Genomic DNA, 23807 nt, shown 5'->3' with positions numbered 1-23807 from the left:
CCATCACCCACACCAATCAACGCCCCCCCCCCCCCTGCTTGCAACCCCCCGACCCCGCCACTGACCCGTCTCATTGACAACCAGTTTTCACAAATTACCGGCACTGATCCCACCCGCCCCAGTGACCATCTAACCACTCCCCCCCCCACTGATTACCCCCACCACCCATTGTCCACCCAAACCCTCCCCACTGGCCAAGCAACCCTCCCCACTGAGAATCCCCCACCCACTGACTAAGCAACCCCCCCCCCCACCCCATCCCAAACCCCTTCCTACCCACCACCACCCTGCCACCATCACCCAACCACTGACATTCACTTACCTTCTCCACGGCTTCTCCAGCAGGCCGGGACCTTGAAACCTACCTGCTTTATGGCAGCTGGAGCTGTGAAAGAGGTGACATGTCTTTCGTTCCCGTGGTGTTGGCGCCCTCGACCCAAAGACCTCGGGAACCCTCTCCACTACACTCTTCTCACCCAGCCTGCGCAGGACCTAGATAGGCTGCTCTTTTGGAGGGTCGGTGCAGACCCGATGGGCCGAATGGCCCCCTGCCGCACCGTAGAGATTCTATAATTCGAAGAGAACACAAAAGAAACCTTCGGTAATAAGACAGGGCGTGTCCCAAACATTTGTTTTGTGAAAGCCTTAAACTGACATTTGCATGTGAAAACATTTGGCTCAAAACCAATTTATGTTCAATCACTCCAAATTGACAAGCAGTTTTACCTGAATATCAGTGGATAATAGGGGTGTTACCAGGTAGATTCGCTTTAATGATTTAATCTGGGAAGAATGAGTCATTGAATGCGGGGGTAGTTTCTGGTGAGTTGATTATTTAAGCCATTTCCTTATTCGTGCATCTCCGAGGCGAGCTCAGGCGTAGGACGATGATGTTGTTCCTTCTGTTGATCGCAGATGCTGTCCTCCTGTCTGTAAGTTTACTCCGAATTTTATATCAACTTTCATCACGTCAGGATATTTCTGTGTTGGGGCTATCAGCTGTGGCTGGATGAGGTGGAAAGTTGTGGGTGTTTCAAATCCTGCTCCGGATGTTTGAGAGTGCAGTATTGAAGGAGTGCTGCACACTTCCTGTTAAGTCAAGACTTTGTCTCATCTCTCAGGTAAAAGTTAAGATCTAATGAGACTATTCCAAAGAAGAGAAGGTGAGTTTGCCCCTGGGGTCCTGGCCAAAATTTGTTCTTGAACCAACATCATTAAAACCATTAATCTTGCTGCGCGTGTGGGATCTCGCTAGTTGAAAATTGGCTGATTCATAAATAAATAAATAACCTTTACTGTCACAAGTAGGCTTACATTAACACTGCAATGAAGTTACTGTGAAAAGCCCCTAGTCGCCACATTCCGGCGCCTGTTCGGGTACACAGAGGGAGAATTCAGAATTCTCAGCTGGTACAGGAATTGAACCCGCGCTGCTGGCCTCGTTCTGCATCATCAACCAGCTGTCCAGCCCACTGAGCTAAGCCAGCCCTGTCCTTGACCCAGAACTGCGTCGGGAGATTCTGAACATCATATAAATGGAAGTTAATGTTCAAGTCAATGTAACACCGGATGGGCCGAAGTCCCGCCCAGAAATTGCCTGTCCCGCCGGCGTAAATCAAACCTGGTATTTACCGGCGGGACCAGGCGGCGTGGGTGGGCTCCGGGGTCCTGGGGCGATCTGACCCTGGGGGGTGCCCCCACGGTGGCCTGGCTCGCGATCGGGGCCCACCGATCCACGGGCGGGCTTGTGCCGTGGGGGCACTCTTTCCCTTCCGCCTCCGCAACGGCCTCCACCATGGCGGAGGAGGAAGTGACTCTGCCCACTGCGCATGCGCGGGAAACTGTCGGCGACCTCTGACGCTCCCGCGCATGTGCCACATTTCCGCGCCAGCTGGCGGGGCGGAAATCCCTCCGGCGCCGGCCTAGCCCCTCAATGTTGGGGCTCGGCCCCCGAAGATGCGGAGCATTCCGCACCTTTGGGCCGGCGTGATGCCCGTCTGATTGGCGCCGTTTTTGGCGCCAGTCGGCTGACATCGCGCCGTTGGGGGAGAATTTCGCCCCTCAGCTTTGCACACAATGACCATGGTGGGTTAATGGCTAACGATGGTCAGTCAGCATTGCAGAATAAGTGGATAGGTGTCACTTTCTGTAACGTTTTACATAAGAGGGAAGTTTCTGAATTTGAGAAGGCTACCAAAAGAGAAACATGGGCAGCACAGTAGCACAGTGGTTAGCACTGTGGCTTCACAGCGCCAGGGTCCCAGGTTCGATTCCCTGCTGGGTCACTGTCTGTGCGGAGTCTGCACGTTCTCCCCGTGTGTGCGTGGGTTTCCTCCGGGTGCTCCGGTTTCCTCCCACAGTCCAAAGACGTGCAGGTTAGGTGGATTGGCTATCTACCAGCTCACACTAGTGTTGAATTTGTGCTAATACAGCATTATAGCTCATTTTTTGATTTCTATGTCAACAGAACGGTGACCATGTCAATGGGTCAATTAACAGCGATGGAGTCTGTGTTTGCTCCGTGGTTTTTCCTAATATCTCATTCCCGGTGGAAAAGGTGGAATATTTGGAAACAGTGTACCAGAAGATCAGTATCAACGTACAACATGAAATCAGCAAGGTACATTTATTACTGATATAGTCCATCCTCTTTCAGAGTCAGCACTCATTAATTACCATGGTTACTGTCTGAGAAACAGAGGGCAGAATTCTCTCCCCCCCCACACCGGGTGGGAGAATCGCCGGGGTGCCGCGCGTGTCCCGCCACTCCGCCCCGACGGCCGCACGTGATTCTCCCACCACCACCCCCCTCCAAACCGGCGCGGCGAGAATCACGGCTGCCCGCTGCGAGAATCGCCGCTCGCCGTCTGCAACGGGCGAGCGGCGATTCTCCGGCTCGGATGGGCCGAGCGGCCTGCCCAATGCAACGGCTTCCCGCCGGCGCTGTCCACACCTGGTCGCTGCCGGCGGGAACAGTGCGGGAACGCTGGGGGTGCGGCCTGTGGGGGGGGGGGGGGTTCCTGCACCGGAGGGGGGGGGGGGCTCAAACAAGGTCTGGCCCGCGATCAATGTCCACCGACCGGCGGACCGGCCTCTCTGAAGGAGGACCTCCTTTCCTCCGCCGCCCCGCAAGACCCATCCGACATCTTCTTGGGGGGCGGCCGCGGGGAGGACGGCAACCGCGCATGCGCGGGTGACGTCATTTACGTGGCGCCGCTTTTACGGGGCGCCAAGGCCCGGCGCGCGTAAATGACGTGCCGCCGCTCCTAGCTCCCCGGGGGCAGGAGAATAGGGGGCTGGGAGCGACCTCCGACACCGGAGTGAAACACTCCGGTTTTCACTCCGGCGTCGGCACTTACACTCCCGATGGGAGAATTGCGCCCAGAGTGAGAGAAATAGGGCGGTATTCGTTGTAGGACAGCACCAGTCCCAGGATATTAATGGAATGATTCTGTTGGATGAGCTTTCTGGGATGTTCATCAATGGGGGATATTGCTCAGTGTTAAGGATTTGTCAATGGGATATTGATGGGTGATAGGATGGGGATACAATATTCTATATAAGCTGAGGACCTCTCACAAGTCATTCCAAGCGTAGTTTTTGTATCGCTGAAGTATGCCTTCTACCCCGTCTTATTCTAGTCCGCTGGGTATAAATGTCCTCATTCCATTAGCCTGTTTGATGAATTCTGTAACTGTTAATGACTGTTTGGGAAGGAGTTCTAGGGTTTTGATCCAGCCCCAGTGAAGGAAACGCAATATTGTTCCAATTCAGGATAAGGTTTGCAAGAGAACATACACGCAGAACTTGCAAATTAAAACGGGGTTTTCATTATTAATACTGGAAAGTTTCCATTTAACATTTTCAAAGAATGTTTTTCAGTCCACTTGAAAGCATTACATGCTTATCCACTTGCCAACCTATTTTGCTCCCCTTAGTTTTTCCCTGTAGTGGGTTAAGATTTATATTTGTGGATCGGGTGGCAATGTGATGATGTGACTACAAAATAGGTCACAAGGCAGGATTGCGGGAGTTATTCCCAAGTGCAAGGGCAGAGCATGTATGTTGTGTGTAGCTGTTGAGCTCAGGAATAAGCTACCTTTGTTGTAAGCCCTTGATGTCGACGATTTAAAGAAGCAAGAACATTTGCCATGATGTCAGCAGTTGGCAGTATGGCACAAGGATTTTGCCGCTTCGACCCACGTGTCTTTGATGAAAATATTGCGGTCGGTTGGGAAAGGTTCCAGAAGGAATGGCGCATTTACTGCGGCGCTGCATTCTCTGACAAGTCAAAAACGGGATATCCTTTTTAAACCTCACGGGCCCCGAGGCCATTGAAAAATTCAAATTGTTTGTTTTCCAGAGGGAGGAGGAAAATTCATTAAGACCAAAGAGCAGGTGGGCCAACAAAATCTTACCCGGCTACCCTAAAAATATTGGCAAAGAAATGTGCGTTCGGAACTCTCACTGAAGACCTGATCAGTGATCGAGTAGCTTGTGAAATGTATAACGATTTAGTTCGCAAGCAACTTCTGCGAGAAAAAGACTTAACATTACACGCAGCCGTCAATATCTGTATGTTAAATGGACAACCAGAGGAAAGTAACAGAAACATGAGGCAGGAAACCAAGGTATTCGCATCTTGCTCCGACTGCAGCGGCCAGCACCAACCGAGCAGAACAGCTTATTTTGCGTATGGTAAAAGATGCAACAAATGCGGCGAATGGAACCACTTTGCTAAGAGCTGCAGATCCAAACCACAGTGGCCCTCCTCTGCCATCAGCAACATGGCAGCGGTTCGTTCCTCCAGCGGTGGGAGTGTCAGTAAGGTCAAGGAATTGGAGTTCAACCAAATCAGTGAAGCGACAGAGCCGCCAACAACACTCGATTGCAACAGTGTCACAGGAACGGGTGAGATCTTCACCACACTCAACATAATTGACAGTGACGCCAGACTTAAAACCAAGATTGACATTGGAGAGAAGAATACTGTACTATCCAGCCAAAGGTTGTTGGAAATAAACCATACGCAGCACCAGAACCAAGCACCCAGATGCACCTTGTGGCTTATGGTGGACAGAGAAGGTGTAGCAACCCTTCACTGCACACAGGGAAATTTCAACTTCCATATAGTTGACCAGAATCTAAAGCCATTACTAAGGCTTCAGGACAGCTTGCATTGGGGCTCATTCAACCAGGTCCAGAAGTACACACTCTACAACTTTAAACCTCAGCGATGACAACGTGTAGAGACCTCATCAACTGTGGCATCATTGCTAAGCTACCAGTTGTATACCACATGAGACTAGATGATTCAGGGTCACCAATAGTCAGTGCCCCGACCAGTAGGCATGAAGCGAAAAGTCATTCACGAGCTGTGTCATAACTCTCCCAGACGAGGCGGAATGGGTTTCAGCAATGGTGGCCGCAGTAATGACAGACGGTCAGTCAGGATTGACCCAGTGAATGTGAATAAGGCGATGCTCAGACCAGATTGCCCTGTGAAGATGGTGGATAACAGACATGCAAAATGCCAGAAGTGTTCAGCAATCTTGATGCGAAATGCGGGTTCCGTCAAAGCCCGTTGGATGAGGAATCCTAAAAACTAACCACACTCTCCGATAGGCAGATATCGTTTTCTTCCTTTGCCCCTGTGGGATCGCCACGAGGAATGGGATTTTCCAGCGGTGAATGGAGCAACTCATTGCAGGCCAACCGTGCAAGATCATTGTCTTTTTAAAATATTTTTATTAAAGTTTTGCAAAATTTTTCATAATAATCAATTGTAATAATACTAACACAACAAAATAGAGTGAACATAGTGCAGAAAGAGAATATATAATAGCAATTAACTAGGCGTTACCCCACGTGCCTCAGTCTTCCCACACCATCCGGACGGAACACTCACCACTCACCACTCACCACGCCCCCCCCCCCGCCCCCATGGATTGCTGCTGCTGCTAACATTTTAATTTTCCAGTCCGGGGGGTTTCGCCTCCTTCCACATGAGTAGGATCCTGCGCCGGGCTACTAGGGACGCAAAGGCCACAACGTCGGCCTCTTTCGCCTCCTGCACTGGCAAGATTATTGTTGACGACATCCTGGTTTGGGGTCGTACAATGCAAGGACATGATGCACATCTCCATCTCGTCCTCGACAAAATCAGGACCCTTCAATTAAAGCTTAACCTTTGAAATGCAGATTCAGAGTCAAGCAGGTTCCTTAAGGGGCCATTTGCTCACAGTCGATGGTGTAAAGCTTGAGACAAAGAAGGCAGGGGCTACACGACAGCTGACCATTCTCGCCGACAAGCGCGCTTTCTTGGTATGGCAAATTATCCTGCTAAGTTGTGGTGTTATGGTGAAGTCACTGGACCTTTCCATCAACTTCTCCACCAGGATGTCGAACGGTGTTGGAAGGAACACAACACAACGGGTCTTCAACAGACTTAAACGGGCAGTCTCAGCACGACCACTGCCACAATACATTGACATTGGAGCAACCGGACTCATACCAGCAGACGCCTCCCAGGACAGACCTGGTGCAGTCTCCACCCAGAATAGCAGACTTTGCTTCAAGGACCTGTCTCTGCGGAGTCTGCACATTCTCCCCGGGCCTGCGTGGGTTTCCTCCGGGTGCTCCGGTTTCCTCCCACAGTCCAAAGATGAAATGAAAATCGCTTATTGTCACAAGTAGGCTTCAAATGAAGTTACTGTGAAAAGCCCCTAGCCGCCACATTCCGGCGCCTGTTCGGGGAGGCTGTTACGGGAATTGAACCGTGCTGCTGGCCTGCCTTAGTCTGCTTTCAAAGCCAGCGATTTAGCCCTGTGCTAACAGCCCCTGCTGTGCAGGTTAGGTGGATTGGCCATGATAAATTGCCCCTTCGTGTCCAAAAAGGTCAGGTTAGAGTTACGGGAGGTGTGAGCTTAAATAGGGGGCTCTTTCCAAGGGCCAGTGCAGACCCGATGGGCCGAATGGCCTCCTTCTGCACTGTAAATTCTATGATCTCAGTGACACTGAGACCAGTTATGCACAGATCGAGCAGAACTTCTTGTTCTAGTCTCCGCCTGCCAGACATTCAATGGCTCTTTATATGGCCTTTCTGTAACTGTTGAAACACATCATCAGACGCTCACAACTGTCTTAAAGAAGCCTCTCCATGTTGTGTCTGTATAGCTGCAACGCAAGATGCTGAAGTTACCCTCACAGATCAGGCAGATCGTGAGGACAACACATGCATTGTGGCAATAAAGGTGCAAATAGGTCTTACAGGCAGACATCAGATGCCGGCTACTACACGTCATCATGAGTGGCTGGCCAGAACCCTTGAGGGAGCTCCCTCACGGACTCCGCACATTCTTCGCCACCAGCGATGAGCTGGCCATCCAGGATCGACTAATACGGCGTGGCCAGCAATTCGTCATCCCTACTGCCCTCCAGAGGTACTACACGCAAGAACTCCACCGGGGGACCCCGGTTTGGAAGCAACCAGGCACAGGGCCAAGAGATTACTGTGCTGGCCCTCCGTGTATGTGGACATGGAGCGGGAAGTCTCCAGATGTGCGCCGTGCAATGCACTCAGGCTGCATCAAGCAAAGGAACCGCTGCATTGACGCAAGGTCCCCGACCTCCCATGGTTACTCACAGCAGCCGACATCTTCAGATGGAATGGTAAACAACATTTGGTTTTAGGCGATTTGTATTCTAGGTGCTTTGAACTCGGCCTGCTAAACATGACGAGTAAAACATCGAGTTTAAGAGGCACTTTGCCACACACGGCATCCCTCAGAGACTCCTGACAGACGATGATTCGTCTCCACTGAACATAGAACATACAGTGCAGCAGGAGGCCATTCGGCCCATCGAGTCTGCACCGACCCACTTAAGCCCTATCCCCGTAACCCAATAACCCCTCCTAACCTTTTTTGGTCACTAAGGGCAATTTAGCACGGCCAATCCTGCACGTCTTTGGGCCGTGGGAGGAAACCGGAGCCCCCGGAGGAAACCCACGCAGACACGGGGGAGAACGCGCAGACTCCGCACAGACAGTGACCCAGCGGGGGAATCGAACCTGGGACCCTGGCGCTGTGAAGCCACAGTGCTAATCACTTGTGCTACCGTGCTGCCCATTTCGCTACTTTGCATGCACTACACTGCACTCTTCAGCTTGCGAAAGCTGCCACCACAGGGCCGGGGCCCTCGTCAGCACAACAACTTCTTTTCCCAGGAGAATCAGGGCCGCAATTACCACTGCCGAGGCTCTGCCACGGCCCAGACCCCAAATCAAGGCGAATGATACCCTCCTGCAATGCAGATTGAAAACCAACACGCAGTCTGCTCAAGATGCCCATAGCCTCGGCCCTCTCACGCCAGGTCAAATGTTCCCTTCAAACCGCACGTGGCCTTGACCCGTTGGCGGAGATACATAGTAATGCCCTGCAACCAAATAATTACGTGGTAGCCTCAGAAGGTGCACACTATGTCCGCAATCACCGTCACCGTGGGGTGGGGCTGGGGCTGGTTTAGCACAGGGGTAAATCGCTGGCTTTGAAAGCAGACCAAGGCAGGCCAGCAGCACGGTTCAATTCCCGTACCAGCCTCCCCGAACAGGCGCCGGAATGTGGCGACTAGGGGCTTTTCACAGTAACTTCATTTGAAGCCTACTTGTGACAATAAGCGATTTTCATTTCATTTCATTTCACCTTCTGCAAGTAGCGAATCGAGCGCCAACACAGCACTGGCCCCGCCGGGCAGCAGCGGACATGCAGCGTCCGACAGAAGCCAACCAAAGCGAATCCTGTACCTGACAAACATGAACTGAAACGACCCGTGTTGCTAACCATGAGGACACTGGCCACAGAACATTTACAAAACCACCAACCGGTGTAATCACAGGCTCAGGGCGCCGGAGCAGGCCGAACACAAGATTCCAGGACCTCATTACCACTTAGCCCAGGGTCGGATTTCGGATTTCCATCTAACAGAAAGGTGGTGGGAGGAGAGGCGATGGGCTACGCATCAGATACGCCACTTATTACAGCTGAATTCATGCCTCAATGTATATGTATATGTAAGTAGTTACGCATTGTCAGTTTGCTCAACTGTATGTTACACATTGGCCTGTACATAGCTTGCCACACACTGTTACATCTCATGACACCGTGGGTCCCAACTAAAATGGGACGATGTAGTCACCTGAGAACTTGTTGCTGCGACCACAAAAGAGATCAAACGGTATCCTGGCAACGCGGGGGGTGGTACAAGTGTCGCAGAGGAATAAATTATCTTGGTTGGGCGTCCTTGATGTCGGTCATTCAAGGAAACCACAACAATCTCCAATATGCATTTAAAGTGTCAGCGTGCACATATCAGGTCAAAGCAGAGTTGTGAGCTGTGCAGTGAGGTGCAGTTGGTTCACGGACTGTGGAGGTGGCTGTAACTGTGTGGGTTCCCTGTGATGCTCCATTTAGGTGCAGGAATACATGCGGACTCTCGCTGTGAACACGGCCAAGCTGCAGAACCTGACACGGCGCGTGGAGAGCATGGAGAACGGAGACTTCTTCACCCAACTCGAATTCGATCTGCTGAAACTGGAGGTCCGCGAGCTGTTGTCACTCACCAGCCAGCTGGCGGCCTTTCTCAACGGCAGCAACAGTATGATCGCCCAGCTTTACAGTGAGGTCAGGCAGAGATAAATCATTCCGTTTATTGCTTCGTGTTCTTCTGTCCTGTGCTATGTTTGAGTATTTTACAGCTTTGTGACACTGATCAATCACCAGAGGAACCAACGGGAGAGAGTTCCTGTCCTGAGGGAGGGGAGTTAGTGGCCACAAATAAGACCAACTTGCATTGGGGGCCCAAGTGGGGTTGATGAGGATATTGTATGAAAGGAGGGTGGGAAAAGATTCAATAATATTTTCAAAGGGTAATTCAATACACTCTTGAAATGATAAGAATTGCAGGTGATGGGGAAATGGTCAATGGAATAGGATTAATTAAGAAGCTCATTCAAAGGGCTGGCACAGAAATAATTGGTCTCCTTCTGTTCTGTGCGACTCTACAATGGCAGGATTCTCTCAGGCCCTATCAAGCCTTCAACAGCTTCAGAATCCGGTTTGCCCCCGAGGCAGATTTCCATCCCAACAATCTTCAATTTTACAAAGTCTGCCCATCTCAAATGTCGCCCTGCTCCACTCTGACCTCTTCCTAACCTCACATTTACACCTTTATCATCTCCACCCCAATCCTCCCCTCGCTCATCCTCGCCCCTTCAATAGCTCCGAATCACTGAAAGGTTAGCATCTTGGAGACTATCCTACCCAGAATTCCAATCACCCCATCCCATCATTAGCCTTCACTGGCTCTTCATTCTGTATTTCAACGACTCCATGGCCTGTCACGTCCTTCCCTGTCTGTCTAATGAATTCCGGCATTAAAACTGACTCCTCACTCTCAGTTTGGATGATTTCCATCTCTTGAACATCTCCTTCCGCAGTGACTTTTTCAGTTACCTGGGCCCTACTGCCTGGAATCCACAAATCCCTCTCTCTCCTTATTCCTGTTCCTACTTGATAACAATCTTTCCAATCAAAATGAAGGAAGGATCTAACTGATGTGTTCAGGGGCAGCACGGTAGCACAGTGGTTAGCACAATTGCTTCACAGCTCCAGGGACCCGGGTTCGATTCCCGGCTTGGGTCACTGTCTGTATGGAGTCTGCACATCCTCCCCGTGTCTGCGTGGGTTTCCTCCGGGTGCTCCGGTTTCCTCCCACAGTCCAAAGATGTGCAGGTTAGGTGGATTGGCCATTCGAAATTGCCCTGTGTCCAAAAAGGCTAGGTGGGGTAACGAGTTACAGGGATAAAGGGGGATAGGGTGGTGGTGTGGGGTTTAAGTAAGGTGCTCTTTCCAAGGGCCGGTGCAGACTCGATGGGCTGAATGGCCTCCTGTACTGTAAATTCTATGATTCTATGATAAGAGGAGTAGGTGGGAGTTAGGATACAGATTGACTCTGATCTCATTGAATGGCAGAACATGCTCGAGGGGCTGAATGGCCTCCCCCCTGTGAACCCAAACACGATTCTCTTTAAACGCCGCGTGTATTTCAGATTCTGAACATGTCCCAAGCTGTCGACCAGCTGGAGTCGCTTGATAAGCACAACGTGCTGGCAGTCCGCAGAGAGATTGCGACGCTAAGGAAACGTCTACAGGACTGTGAGGAACATCAGCATTCACAAACCCCTGCCGCCGTTGACTACGGTGAGTTAATCACGGTTAATGGTGACGGAGGACCACAAGTCTGCTCGGTAAAGAGGGAGGGATCTCACTCACATTGGATCATTAATCCGCTAATAACACACATTCTAATGACACCAGGAGATGAGAATAGATAAATGACCATGAATCAGTAAAGGATTTCAAACGTGTGCAAAATATTTCACAAACCAACGTTGTTGCAGTTGCAATATTTTAAATATTTTACAGATGTCGCAATACCCGAGTTATACTTTTTTCACGTGAATGTCACAATAATTTCATTAGCATCTTGCTGTAAAGTGTTAACATTGAATTTGAAAAATGTGAATAACCAATGTTAAATTTGAGTTTACTAATTTTCAAACAGGGAGCTGTGATCATAACGGCCTTCTTAATGTATCCAACCCCGTGGTGATACAGCTGAACTGGAGAGGATTTAGTTATAAATCTGGAGGATGGGGCAGAGGTTCAGCTCCAAACTCCAGTGAAGGCGAAGTGTACTGGGTGGCCCCATTGAACACCGACCGGCGAACATTTGACTCATTCAGACTCTATTATTCACACGATAATTTACTGCTCTACAGAAATGCAACAACCAAAACACTGACATATTATTCTTACTATTCTTATTCTTCTTACTATACGTACAGAGGACAGGGAAGTGGAATGGTTTTGTACGAAGGCTTCCTGTATTACAACTGTTACAATTCTCGGTACATGTGCAGGTTTAACATAGACACCAACAGTAAAGAGAGACAGTTTCTTACAGGTGCAGCTTACAACAACAGGTTTTCCTATGCAGGTGTCACGTACCAAGACATGGACTTTGCTGTCGATGAGTCCGGCCTTTGGGTCATTTACAGCCCTGAAGCCAATGTCGGATATGCTGCGATCAGTAAAATCAATGTGACCACCTTCACGGTGGAAAGGACATGGGTGACCAGGCTGTTCAAACCTAGTGTGACCAATGCCTTTATGATCTGTGGGGTGCTGTATGCAATACGGCCAGTGGACCTACGGTCTGAGGAAATTTTCTACACGTTTGACACCAGAACAGGGGAAGAGGGTGCGGTTTCTATAAAGATGGGTAAAGTCATGGAGAAACTGCAAAATGTTAACTACAATCCATCTGATCACAAACTCTATGTGTATAACGATGGCTACCAGTTGGCTTACGATGTGATATTTAAACCTGAGTAACAATCAGGTAACATCCCACAGTAAAATCAACAGATCAAGTTTGACAATTAGCAAACTGGGTTTACAAATCACTGGGGGAATCTGGGTGAATAGGGGAATTTCTGGACTTGAATCCCGGGTTAGATTTAGATGCCATATTTCACTTTTATTACCACCAGAGTTTAACCAGTGTTATCGCTGGTGGGTGGTGAAGCTGATGTTGCAATGTACGGCTTTGGAACATCAACTAAACTCAGAATGGGTGAAATTCATATCTGCAATATAGCTGGTAGAATGGTTATAGAAATAGAGGAGATTGACATGTGTTTTCTGAGGTGCAGTTTGACTGAGCTCTCATGTAATCAATCCTCTCAAGTATTGGACAAGTGATACAGTCACTGTGAAGAGGTTTGCGTCCAGAATGATGGTAATATCCTGTCTGTGAGAATAATTCTGGACGTGACGGTTCATTTAATATCTGGACAATTATCCAGCTGGATGGACAAAAGGGCAAAAACTTCACTCGAGGGAGAAAGTGGTTTAATAGGAGACTCATTCCTGTCTGTCACGTTATTTATTTTTCTGTCTCATTCATGAATTATTATCCCTGACAATGATCTTCAATAGTTGGTCAAGATTCTGTTTGATGATTTATATTGGAATTCTTTAAAAATGTAATAATAAACAGCAGCATCTACAAAGAGGTGGGTTGTGTGAATCGTTTCTTTGATTCTCAATATAATCACTTCTTTATCCCTCTCTTCCCAACGTAGTGGAGACCATTCGATTAATGAAGTCCAGAGGTAACAAATGAATAGGTGAGGGTTCAGCGGCAAATGAGTGCCGGTGGATCGGAGTCATGTGGTGCTTTGGAGACTGAAATAGGTGGTCCTGGTGGTGGAGTGAGTCCCCAAGCCCCTCCTTACCCCCACCTCGCCCAATTCTGGGTCCCTCAATCAGAGCCTTATAACTCACCGGGTGCATCATATGCCAGTGTTTGCTTCTCGTGTCTGCCAGTTGATGTGCCTCATGCCTGTGTCAATAACAGCCACAGCACGATGAGGCCTGTTAAGGAGCCATTAACTAGCCACTCAAAAACTTCAGGCCACCCGCCCGCCTTTCCGCGATCAGGAAGGCGGTAGGGTCCCCACCCACCAACATCCCATCTGCTCAGAAGCTCCCCCCCCCCACAACCTCGCCAGGCGGGAGGACACAAGACTCCACCCAACGTGTTTGTCTTCCCAATATTTACTTGGATGACATTTTTGCACATCCAGTTGGTGGATAACTGACCGGCAATGGAGGTGACAGTGTTGGTGGTGAATTAGAGCTGGGTGCTGTCCATGTGCATGTGAAACCTTTTTGAAAATAAATTTAGAGTACCCAATTCTTTTTTTCCTCAATTCAGGGGCAATTTGCGCACGGCCTATCCACCTACCCTGCACATTTTTGGGTTTGTGGGGGTGAGACCCACGCAGACAGAGGGAGAACGTGCAAACTCCACACGGACAGTGACCCGGGGCCGGCATTGAACCCGGGTCCTCAGCGGCGTGAGGCAGCAGTGCTAACCACTGTGCCACCTTGCCGCTGTGCATGTGAAAACTGATGCTGTGTTTTTGGATGATGTGACCAAGGTGCAACATATAGATATGAAATAGGAAGGAGAGCTGAGGTTAGCTCATTGGAGTTAACATGCACCTCTTAAATGGATGTTGACTATTCACAGGGTCTGTTTTGTGAAATGTGTTTGCACTATGTTTTTGCAGTGTTGCAATTGAGAATGTTATAATCCCAACTGCTGTTAATAGAACATACAGTGCAGAAGGAGGCCATTCAGCCCATCGAGTCTGCACCGACCCACTTAAGCCCTATCCCCGTAACCCAATAACACCTCCCAACCTTTTTTGGTCACTGAGGGCAATTTATCATGGCCAATCCACCTAACCTGCAAGACTTTGGACTGTGGGAGGAAACCGGATCACCCGGAGGAAACCCACGCAGACACGGGGAGAACGTGCAGACTCCGCACAGACAGTGATCCAGCAGGGAATCGAACCTGGGACCCTGGCGCTGTGAAGCCACAGTGCTAATCACTTGTGCTACCGTGCTGCCCTAAATACTGTCAAATTCCAGAGTGAAACCTGGCTTGATAGATCCCAGTTGTTTGTTTTCACAGCATGGAGGAAAGTTACTGAACCAATTCAAGCGAGTCTACTGATGAACTTCGAAGACAAAGAATAAGCAAATTATTAAACAATAAAAATGAACCATATCACACCAGATACCATGCAATACACAAGAAATCGATTCAAATAATCACTATTCCTTTTCACCACCTATATTTCTGCAGGCATATACAGATTTCGAAAGATAAATCAATTTATAATATCAACCCTATACTCTTGTATTCCTGCGAAGTAACAGGTGATCTGTGGTCACACACAGCACACTCCAAACTCAATGACAGATGCGACCAAACAGATTCCATGGATTCCTCAACAACCCAGCCAGATGTTTGCAACACAGAGACAATTTGTCTCACTGACACCCTGTCTTTCTTATGAGGCTTTCCAAGTTTGAAAACAAATCGCCTTGGCAGTCCCTCCAAACATCGACCCTACTCGGACAGCTTTAACAAGATCCACCTCCAGGGTTTCAAACTCACCCTCTTTTCTCTGGATCTCTGAATACAGTCAAGCATCACACTTTCAGTTCTCAGGCCATGTCAAATTTAACAGCGCTGCTCCAAAGGGTGCCTGGAGACCCACATCCCACAGCACAGAGTCACAAACCTTCAGCTGCCCTCTGGGATATTTTCGGCCTCTTTCGAGTCCTCTTTGCTTCAAGTCTGCTCCCTGCAGCTCCTGTTTAATTTAGAGCCTGTTTCTCTGCTCTTTCTCCCCAACTTTATAAGAGGATCTATCCTGGATCCTTCCCTGAGATTGTTATAATCCCAGCTGCTGTTAATACTGGACAAGTCAGATCCCAGAGTGATCTGGGACCTCTTTCTGACCCCCATCTTTGTCCCTGCCTGGGACAGTCTACTCAGAGATCTTTCTGTCCCACTCTTTGTTTTGGGACCTTGTTTCCTGTCCCCCTTTTCAGGTCCTGCTCACCGGGACACCTTCCTGCGAGTGGCGCTATGGTTCACGTCACCTGATGTTCGGTTTTTACCTCATCCACTATCTGGAGCTGATCCAGGGCTATGCAAGCATCCATGCTCAGGAGAGGGAACGGCTGCTTATGGATGACACACGTCAGCTCAAAGCTTTGTTTGCTGCTCCATGTTGTATTCTCCTACAGATCAGTTTTTCCTTGTGTATAATTCCTCTGCGCTAACGTTTAAGCTCACTTCCTACAATTGTACTTCTGCCAATTGTTCTTGAAAGATCCCAAGCTCTTTAGTCAGAAAATTGCACCGTCAATTGCAATTCAATGTTCTTGATCTCCATCTCTTCGTACAGCTCTTTGGGAATGTAGTTTTTCCAAGGTTCCTTCCAAACGTGCAACCGTTTCCTTCACCGCTGCAGTCTCCTTCTTGCGCCTCGCACCTTCTCCCCGGAATAGTGAACATTCCCGAGTCTTCCCCGAAAACTGGGCTGTCAGTCCCGTCAGGCTGTTTTAGCTTCGCAATATTCGCGAGAGGCAAACTCAGACCTGAGGGATCCCTCTCGTACTTGACTTGCTAAACCCTTTGCCTGGCCTATCCATTGAGGCCTGTGTCACTTGGATTGAAGGGAGCGAGGAGGCAGGCTGCACTGGGGAAGCTGACAGGGTGAGAGTGTGTTTTGGGGTTGAGGGATTTTCAATGGGGGGGTGTGGTCTGATTGGGTAGATTAGTAGCTACAGAAATGTTACATAAATCATAGATTATCATAGAATTTACAGTGCAGAAGGAGGCCATTCGGCCCATCGAATCTGCACTGGCCCTTGGAAAGAGCACCCTACCCAAGATCAACACCTCCACCCTATCCCCATAACCCAGTAACCCCACCCAACACGAAGGGCAATTTTGGACATTAAGGGCAATTTATCATGGCCAATCCACCTAACCTGCACATCTTTGGACTGTGGGAGGAAACCAGAGCACCGGGAGGAAACCCACGCACACACGGGGAGGATGTGCAGACTCCGCACAGACAGTGACCCAAGCCGGAATCGGACCCGGGAACCTGGAGCTGTGAAGCAGCTGTGCTATCCACCATGCTACCGTGTTATTAATTATATAGAGACAAATTCTCCGTCGGCGGGATCCGTTGGTCCGCTGACAGTGCACCCGATGATGTACGGTGGCCACAATGGGAAACCCCATTGGCTGGCTGCGGGAACGGAGAATCCCGCTGCCAGTTGGGGCGCGCTGCCCCAGAAAATGGACCAGAGAATCTCGCCCATAATCTTTAGTCCAACAGCTTTTAAATGAAGAGAATCCATTGAACCGTAGAATCTCTACAGTGCAGAAGGAGACCATTTGGCTCATCGAGCCTGCTCCGACCCCCTTAAAGAACAACCTAGCTAGACCCCTCCCTGCCCTATCCCCATAACCCCACGTAAACCTTTGGACACTCATTTATCACGGCCAATCCACCTAACCTGCACATATTTGGACGGTGGGGGGAAACCGGAGCGCCTGGACGCAGGCATGGGGAGAACGTGCAAACTCCGCACAGACAGTGACCCAAGTCCGGACCCGAACCCGGGTTCCACACGTCGCAAGGCAGCAGTGCTAACCGCCGTGCGGAAGCCTGTACGTTTACTTCTAATTTTCTACAAACTTCAATCATGTCAGAATCTTCCTGTTTTGGGTTTTTCTGTGTTGGACTCAGCATTCGCTCGGTGAGTTAGGTAATGGTTAGAAATCCCATTCTAGATGTTTGAGAATGTCATTACAGACAGGAACTCCAGTACAGTATTGAAAGAGTGCCGCACTGTTGGAGGTAACCTTCTTTCATTTGAGACCAGGATAAAGAGACAAAGAACTATATCAGCAATAACCATTAGAGACTCAATATCCGTCACAGGTCAGATCTCTCTGTCGTGGTCCCTACATTATGTAACACAGGCACTGCACCAATCATATTGTAAGTACAGTTTTAATCCAGCTCCTCACACTGTTGGGATCAATAATTTCAGCCAGTTCATTTCTTTGTAATTTCGGTCAAAGTCACCATTAGTTCTGTTTAGCAAGCAATTCTCACTGAGAATTACAAATAAACGGTGAAAACAATGTTCCTCAATGGTTTGTTCTTTCAGGAATGGGAGCTTGATGTTTAGATTTTCTCTTTAATTGATATTTTGATCGGGTGAAACTAAATTCTGATCCTGAGAATGAGCGACGGACCGGAATCTTCCCAAAATTTGGGTGAGTGTCATTGTTGACACGAAAACCGGGGTGAATCCCGTCAGCCCTGTCCGTGCGGTCTACACCGGAATTGTTAGGAAATTGGGAAAAAAGAATTTTCATGGGAATAATAATAATAATAATGATTTTTATTAGTGTCACAAGTAGGCTCCCATTAACACTGCAATGAAGTTACTGTGAAAAGCCCCGAGTTGCCACACTCCGGCGCCTGTTGATAAAGTTTCCCATGGCAGGTTGATGGAAAAAGTGAAGTCGCATGGGGTTCAGGATGTACTAGCTCGATGGATAAAGAGCTGGCTGGGCAACAGGAGACAGAGAGCAGTGGTGGAAGGGAGTGTCTCAAAATGGAGAAAGGTGACTAGTGGTGTTCCATAGCGTTCCGTGCTCGGACCACTGTTGTTTGTGATATACATAAATGATCTCGACGAAGGTATAGGTGGTCTGATTAGCAAGTTTGCAGATGATACTAAGATTGGTGGAGTTGCAGATAGCGAGGAGGACTGTCCGAGAATACAGCAGAATATAGATAGATTGGAGAGTTGGGCAGAGAAATGGCAGGTGGAGTTCAATCCAGGCAAATGCGAGGTGATGCATTTTGGAAGATCCAATTCAAGAGCGGACTATACGGTCAATGGAAGAGTCCTGGGGAAAACTGATGTCCAGAGAGATCTGGGAGTTCAGGGCCATTGTACCCTGAAGGTGGCAACGCAGGTCGATAGAGTGGTCTTCATCGGACGGGGTACTGAGTACAAGAGTTGGCAGGTCATGTTACAGTTGTATAGGGCTTTGGTTAGGCCACATTTGGAATACTGCGTGCAGTTCTGGTCGCCACATTACCAGAAGGATGTGGATGCTTTAGAGATGGTGCAGAGGAGGTTCACCAGGATGTTGCCTGGTATGGAGGGTGCTAGCTATGAAGAAAGGTTGAGTAGATTAGGATTGTTTTCGTTGGAAAGTCAGAGGTTGAGGGTGGACCTGATTGAGGTCTACAAAATGATGAGAGGTATGGACAGGGTGGATAGTAACAAGCTTTTCCCAAGAGTGGGGGTGTCAATTACAAGGGGTCACGATTTCAAGGTGAGAGGGGGAAAGTTTAAGGGAGATGTGCATGGAAAGTTTTTTACGCAGAGGGTGGTGGGTGCCTGGAACGCTTTGCCAGCGGAGGTGGTAGAGGCAGGCACGATAGCATCATTTAAGATGCATCTAGACAGATATATGAACGGGCGGGGAACAGAGGGAAGTAGATCCTTGGAAAATAAGCGCTAGGTTTAGATAAAGGATCTGGATCGGCGCAGACTGGGAGGGCCGAAGGGCCTGTTCCTGTGCTGTAATTTTCTTTGTTCTTTGTTCGGGTACACTGAGGGAGAATTCAGAATGTCTAAATTACCTAACAACACATTTTTCGGGACTTGTGGGAGGAAACCGGAGCACCCGTAGGAAACACACGCAGACACGGAGAGAACGTGCAGACTCCGCATAGCCAGCGACCCAAGCCGGGAATCGAACCTGGGACCCTGGCGCTGTGAAGCAACAGTGCTAACCACTGTGCCACCGTGCTGCGATCCGAGTACACTGGCACCGGTGGATAAGAAATTGGCTGAGTGACAGAAAACGGAGAGTAGTGGTAAACAGTTGTTGTTGAGATTGGAGGAAGGTTTGCAGTGGAATTCCCCAGGAGTCAGTGCTGGGACTCTTGCTCTTCCTGATACATATTAATGATCTCGACTGTGGTGTGCAGGAGATGATTTTAAAATTTGCAGATGCTATGAAGACCGGAAATGTCAACGGTGATGAGGATAGTCTTGAACGTCAGAAGCACATAGACACATTGGTGGATTGGGCAGACAAGTGGCTGATGAAGTTCAGTACCGACAATGTGAGGTGATTCATTTTGACAGGAGGAATATGGAGAGACAGAATAGGATAAAGGGAGAGGCTCTAAAGGAGGCGCAGGAACAGAGGGACCCCAGTGTACATAAGTCATTGAGGATGATAGGACGTGTTGAGAGAGCTGTTAGTAAAGCTGATGTTATTTTGCGTTTTATTAATAGGCCATCGAATACACGAGTAAGGAAGTCAAAGAGAAAATGCTGGAAAATCTCAGCAGGTCTGGCAGCATCTGTAGGGAGAGAAAAGAGCCTGCATCTGGAGCCTGCGTCCTGCTCTGGGTACCATATTCATAATATGCACTCATGCACATAATGAGATACAGACAGGCAGTGACAGACACCCAGCACAGCCAATCAACACACAGGACAGAGCACAACCAATCACCAGACAGAACACTACAGAGGGGTTTCCCACTATAAAACACACGAGGCATCAGCACTCCGTTTCTTTCCATTGGTGACAACTGTAGTGACAGTCAGGGTGTATATATCAGTTAGCACCTTCTACACGTGGCTCAGAGCTAGTCTGGTCTAGTTAGTTATAGTTAGCACACTTAGAGTAGTTGAGTGTCAACCCCACTGTGAACTGTTACAGAAGTTCAATAAATGGTATTGAACCAACGTCTAAGTTTGGTGTCTGCTTTCAGTACAACTGCATCCAGTTGCAGTCCGTGTTGCCCCAAGGTGAATAACACAACACCATACTAGAGGAAGAATGGGAAGACATCGGAGAGAGTACAGAGATAATTCACAAGAATGATTCCAGGGATCAAGAACTAGATATGAGGATGGATTGGAGAGATCGGCAATGTTTTCCTCGGAGAAAAGAAGGGTGAGAAGAAGCCTGATTGAGGTATTCAAGATCCTGAGGAGTATGGGCAGGGTAAATAGTGAGAAGCTGTACCCACTCAGGAGAGCCACAAGAATTAAAGGGTGCAGATTCAAAATCATTGGCAAAAGGAGCAAAAGTGAGGGAAAGGTTTTTCACCCAAGGGTGGTTAGCGTCTGAAACAAAAGTCCTGAGGGGGCGACGGAGGCTGGTTCGACCGAGTTATCTGAAAGGGAAATCGGATCGGTGTCTGCAAAGAGGGAATGTTACGGGGACAAGGCAGGGTGAGTGGGATGTGGCACATGCTCTTTCAGAGGGCCAGTGCAAACCCGACGGAGCGAATGGCCTTCTGCGCTGTAAAGATTCTGCGATTCCTGCCTTACTCCGCGATCACGCCATGGCCTCAATGAGAGTTCGACACTGGCTCTCGCTCCTGGGTGTCCGTCAATGTGGCCCCCGATCTCACCTGGAGGCAGGAAACAGGAATACCCTGGACTCCCTAATCCAGGCAATCCTCGCTCCTCTGCCAATCATGTATGTCATGTGAGGATACCTTTAAGACATGGATGTTTAAGCAATGTACCTTTAAGAAAACAGTGATGTCAGAGAATGGGTGGAGCTGAGGTCAGGTCGGCCATTTTGCAGTTTGGTTTTGCTGAGAGCAGCTAAAAAGTGCCTGGCTGGTTTTGCTGAGAGCAGTTTATAAGAAGAAAGCCAGTTTGTGACAGCAGCTTGAGAAGTTCTGGTTTGCTGTGAGTTGTTTGCAGGAAGAAAGCCAGGTTTGAGAAAGCAGCTTGGGGGGTGTCTGTGTGTGTCCAGAGAGCTGCAGGAAGAAAGCAAGGTGCTGGAGCTGAAGTCACCCAAGCTAATATATCTCTGCCCTTGTACATAAAATATATATATCCGTTAACCTGATGTGATACTCTTTAAAAGTGTTAAGTCTCTTGGAAGTTTAAAGGAACATTTTAAGGAATTATTTACTGTTGCAATATTTTCTGAGTTATCTTTGAAGTAAGGGGCGTTGAGTGATCCAATGTTTATTTAAGATGTTAAGTTGAGTTCATGGAATAAACAGTGTTTTGTGTTTAAAAACCACGTGTCCATAATTGTAATCCCGAGGGAAAAAGCCATGTGCTCGGAAAAAGCAACAAATCCATTAAAGGGCGAGGTTGGTTGAACTCCATGATACATTTTGGGGTTCTGAAAACGCCTCACCCATAACAACTGGGGGCTCGAGGGGGATAAAAGTCAATCTATTGGATTGGCTTTTGTGAACTTAAAGACAGTGACGGATTGTTGCTTTTCCGGTGTGGTATTTTAGTTTAAGTGGGGAGAGTGTTGTGAACAATGGCTCTTTCAGAGGCTCAGAAGTTTTTGGGGGTGGAGAATGTTACACGTAGTACTTTACGGACAGAAACGAAAAGCAGACTGTTAGATTTGGCAAGAACATTGCAGTTAACATTACCTGACAAAATGCGAAAAGATGAGGTAATTATGGCGGTGGTTAAGCATTTAAAGTTGCCTGAGATAGAGTTTGACTCATTGGAAATGGCAAATATTCAGTTGCAAATTAAACAAATGGAACATGAGCAACAGTTAAAGCGGCTTGCATACGAGAGTGAGAGAGAGGAAAAAGAAAGAGGAAGAGAGAGAGAGGAAAAAGAAAATGAGAGAGAAGAAAGGAGAAAAGAAAGAATAGCCCTAGCAGAACAAAAAGAAAAAGAAAGGGAGATACAGATCAGGGAAAAAGATAAAGAGAGGGAGTTTGCATTTCAGAAAATGGCCACGAAACATGACAATCAGTTAAAATTGGCAGACGTAAAGGGAAACGTACAGTTGGAGGAGATGGACGAGGATAATGAGACAGAATGTCATAGTTGAAGGCTTGGTGGGAATCTATTTAAATATGTCCAAGCATTGCCAAGGTTTGACGAGATGGAAGTGGAAGCCTTTTTCATTTCATTTGAGAAGGTAGCTCAACAAATGAAATGGCCACAGGACATGTGGGTGTTACTGATTCAAACAAAGCTGGTAGGTAGAGCTAGTGAAGTGTTTGCATCACTACCGGAGGAGGTATCTGGAACGTATGAGGAGGTGAAGAAATCCATGATAAGTGCATATGAGCTAGTGCCTGAAGCTTACAGACAAAGGTTTAGTAATTTAAGGAAAGAATTTGGTCAAACATACATGGAGTTTGAAAGACTCAAACAGAGTAATTTTGATAGGTGGATAAGGGCTTTGAAAATAGACCAAAGGTATGAAGCTCTCAGAGAAATTATACTTTTGGAGGAGTTTAAAAATTCAATTCCTGATGCAGTGAGAACTCATGTGGAAGAACAGAGGGTTAAAACTGCGAGATTAGCAGCGGAAATGGCAGATGATTATGAATTAGTTCATAAATCAAAGATTGGTTTCCGACATCAGTTTCAGCCGGTGAGGGATAGAAACTGGGGACATGAGAAATACTCAAGTGGTAAAGGTAAAGGTGATCTGATGGGAGACTATAAAGAGAGTGTACCTCAGATTAAAAAAGAAATCCAGGAGGGTGGAAAAGAAATGAAAAGTTTCAGATATTTTCACTGTAATAAACTAGGCCATGTAAAGTCACAGTGTTGGTGGTTGAAGAAAAGCACTGGGAAGGCTGATGTGATGAAACAGGATAAGACAGTGGGGTTTGTTAGAGTGGTAAAGGAAATCCCAAGGGAAGCGAAGGAGGTGCAAACGATTGTACAGCCTGTTCAAGAAGTGATTGTTAAGAAGGTGCCAAATGTCTTTAAAGAATTTACTTGTGTGGGTAAAGTTTACTCGTGTGCATCAGGAGGAGCAGGTAAAGAAGTCACAATTTTAAGAGATACAGGGGCTAGTCAATCTTTAATGGTAAGCGATGAGGAGTTATGTAGTTTGGGAAGAATGTTGCCAGAAAATGACGTGATCTGTGGAATTCGGGGTGAGAGGAATAGCGTTCCATTATATATATTCCCGTAACAGCCTCCCCGAACAGGCGCCGGAATGTGGCGACTAGGGGCTTGTCACAGTAACTTCATTTGAAGCCTACTTGTGTCAATAAGCGATTTTCATTTCAGAAGGTAAGGTTGGAAAGTCCAGTGAAGTGTGGTGAAGTGGTAATAGGAGTAATAGATAAATTATCTTGTCCAGGAATACACTTTATCTTGGGTAATGATATAGCTGGATCGCAGGTGGGAGTGATGCCTACTGTGGTTGATAAGCCAGTGGAAAATCAGACAACTGAAGGGTTGAAGGACGAATATCCTGGGATTTTTCCGGATTGTGTAGTA

The 23807-nt window shown here is 48.1% G+C and overlaps 1 protein-coding gene across 1 annotated transcript; it reads left to right on the top strand.

The window, feature by feature from the left end:
* Positions 1–791: 791 nt before the first annotated feature.
* On the top strand, positions 792–13137 carry LOC140402454 (olfactomedin-4-like). The gene is made up of 5 exons (XM_072490254.1): positions 792–932; positions 2468–2620; positions 9471–9680; positions 11108–11258; positions 11623–13137. The coding sequence occupies exons 1-5, from the start codon at positions 888–890 to the stop codon at positions 12453–12455; spliced, it is 1392 nt and encodes a 463-aa protein (XP_072346355.1). The 5' UTR covers positions 792–887; the 3' UTR covers positions 12456–13137.
* The last annotated feature ends 10670 nt before the right edge of the window (positions 13138–23807 follow it).

The sequence above is a fragment of the Scyliorhinus torazame genome, chromosome 25 (assembly GCF_047496885.1).
Source record: "Scyliorhinus torazame isolate Kashiwa2021f chromosome 25, sScyTor2.1, whole genome shotgun sequence".
NCBI lineage: Eukaryota > Metazoa > Chordata > Chondrichthyes > Carcharhiniformes > Scyliorhinidae > Scyliorhinus > Scyliorhinus torazame.
Note: the sequence above shows the minus strand (reverse complement) of the source record. Positions and strands in the feature narration are given on the sequence as shown.

Bases quoted from the DNA above. Each gene is read 5' to 3' on its own strand.
- LOC140402454 (XM_072490254.1), top strand. From the start codon at position 888: ATGATGTTGTTCCTTCTGTTGATCGCAGATGCTGTCCTCCTGTCT. The intron at 9,681-11,107 runs GTCAGGCAGAGA...CGTGTATTTCAG, and splicing joins TCGCCCAGCTTTACAGTGAG to ATTCTGAACATGTCCCAAGC. The intron at 11,259-11,622 runs GTGAGTTAATCA...ATTTTCAAACAG, and splicing joins CCCTGCCGCCGTTGACTACG to GGAGCTGTGATCATAACGGC.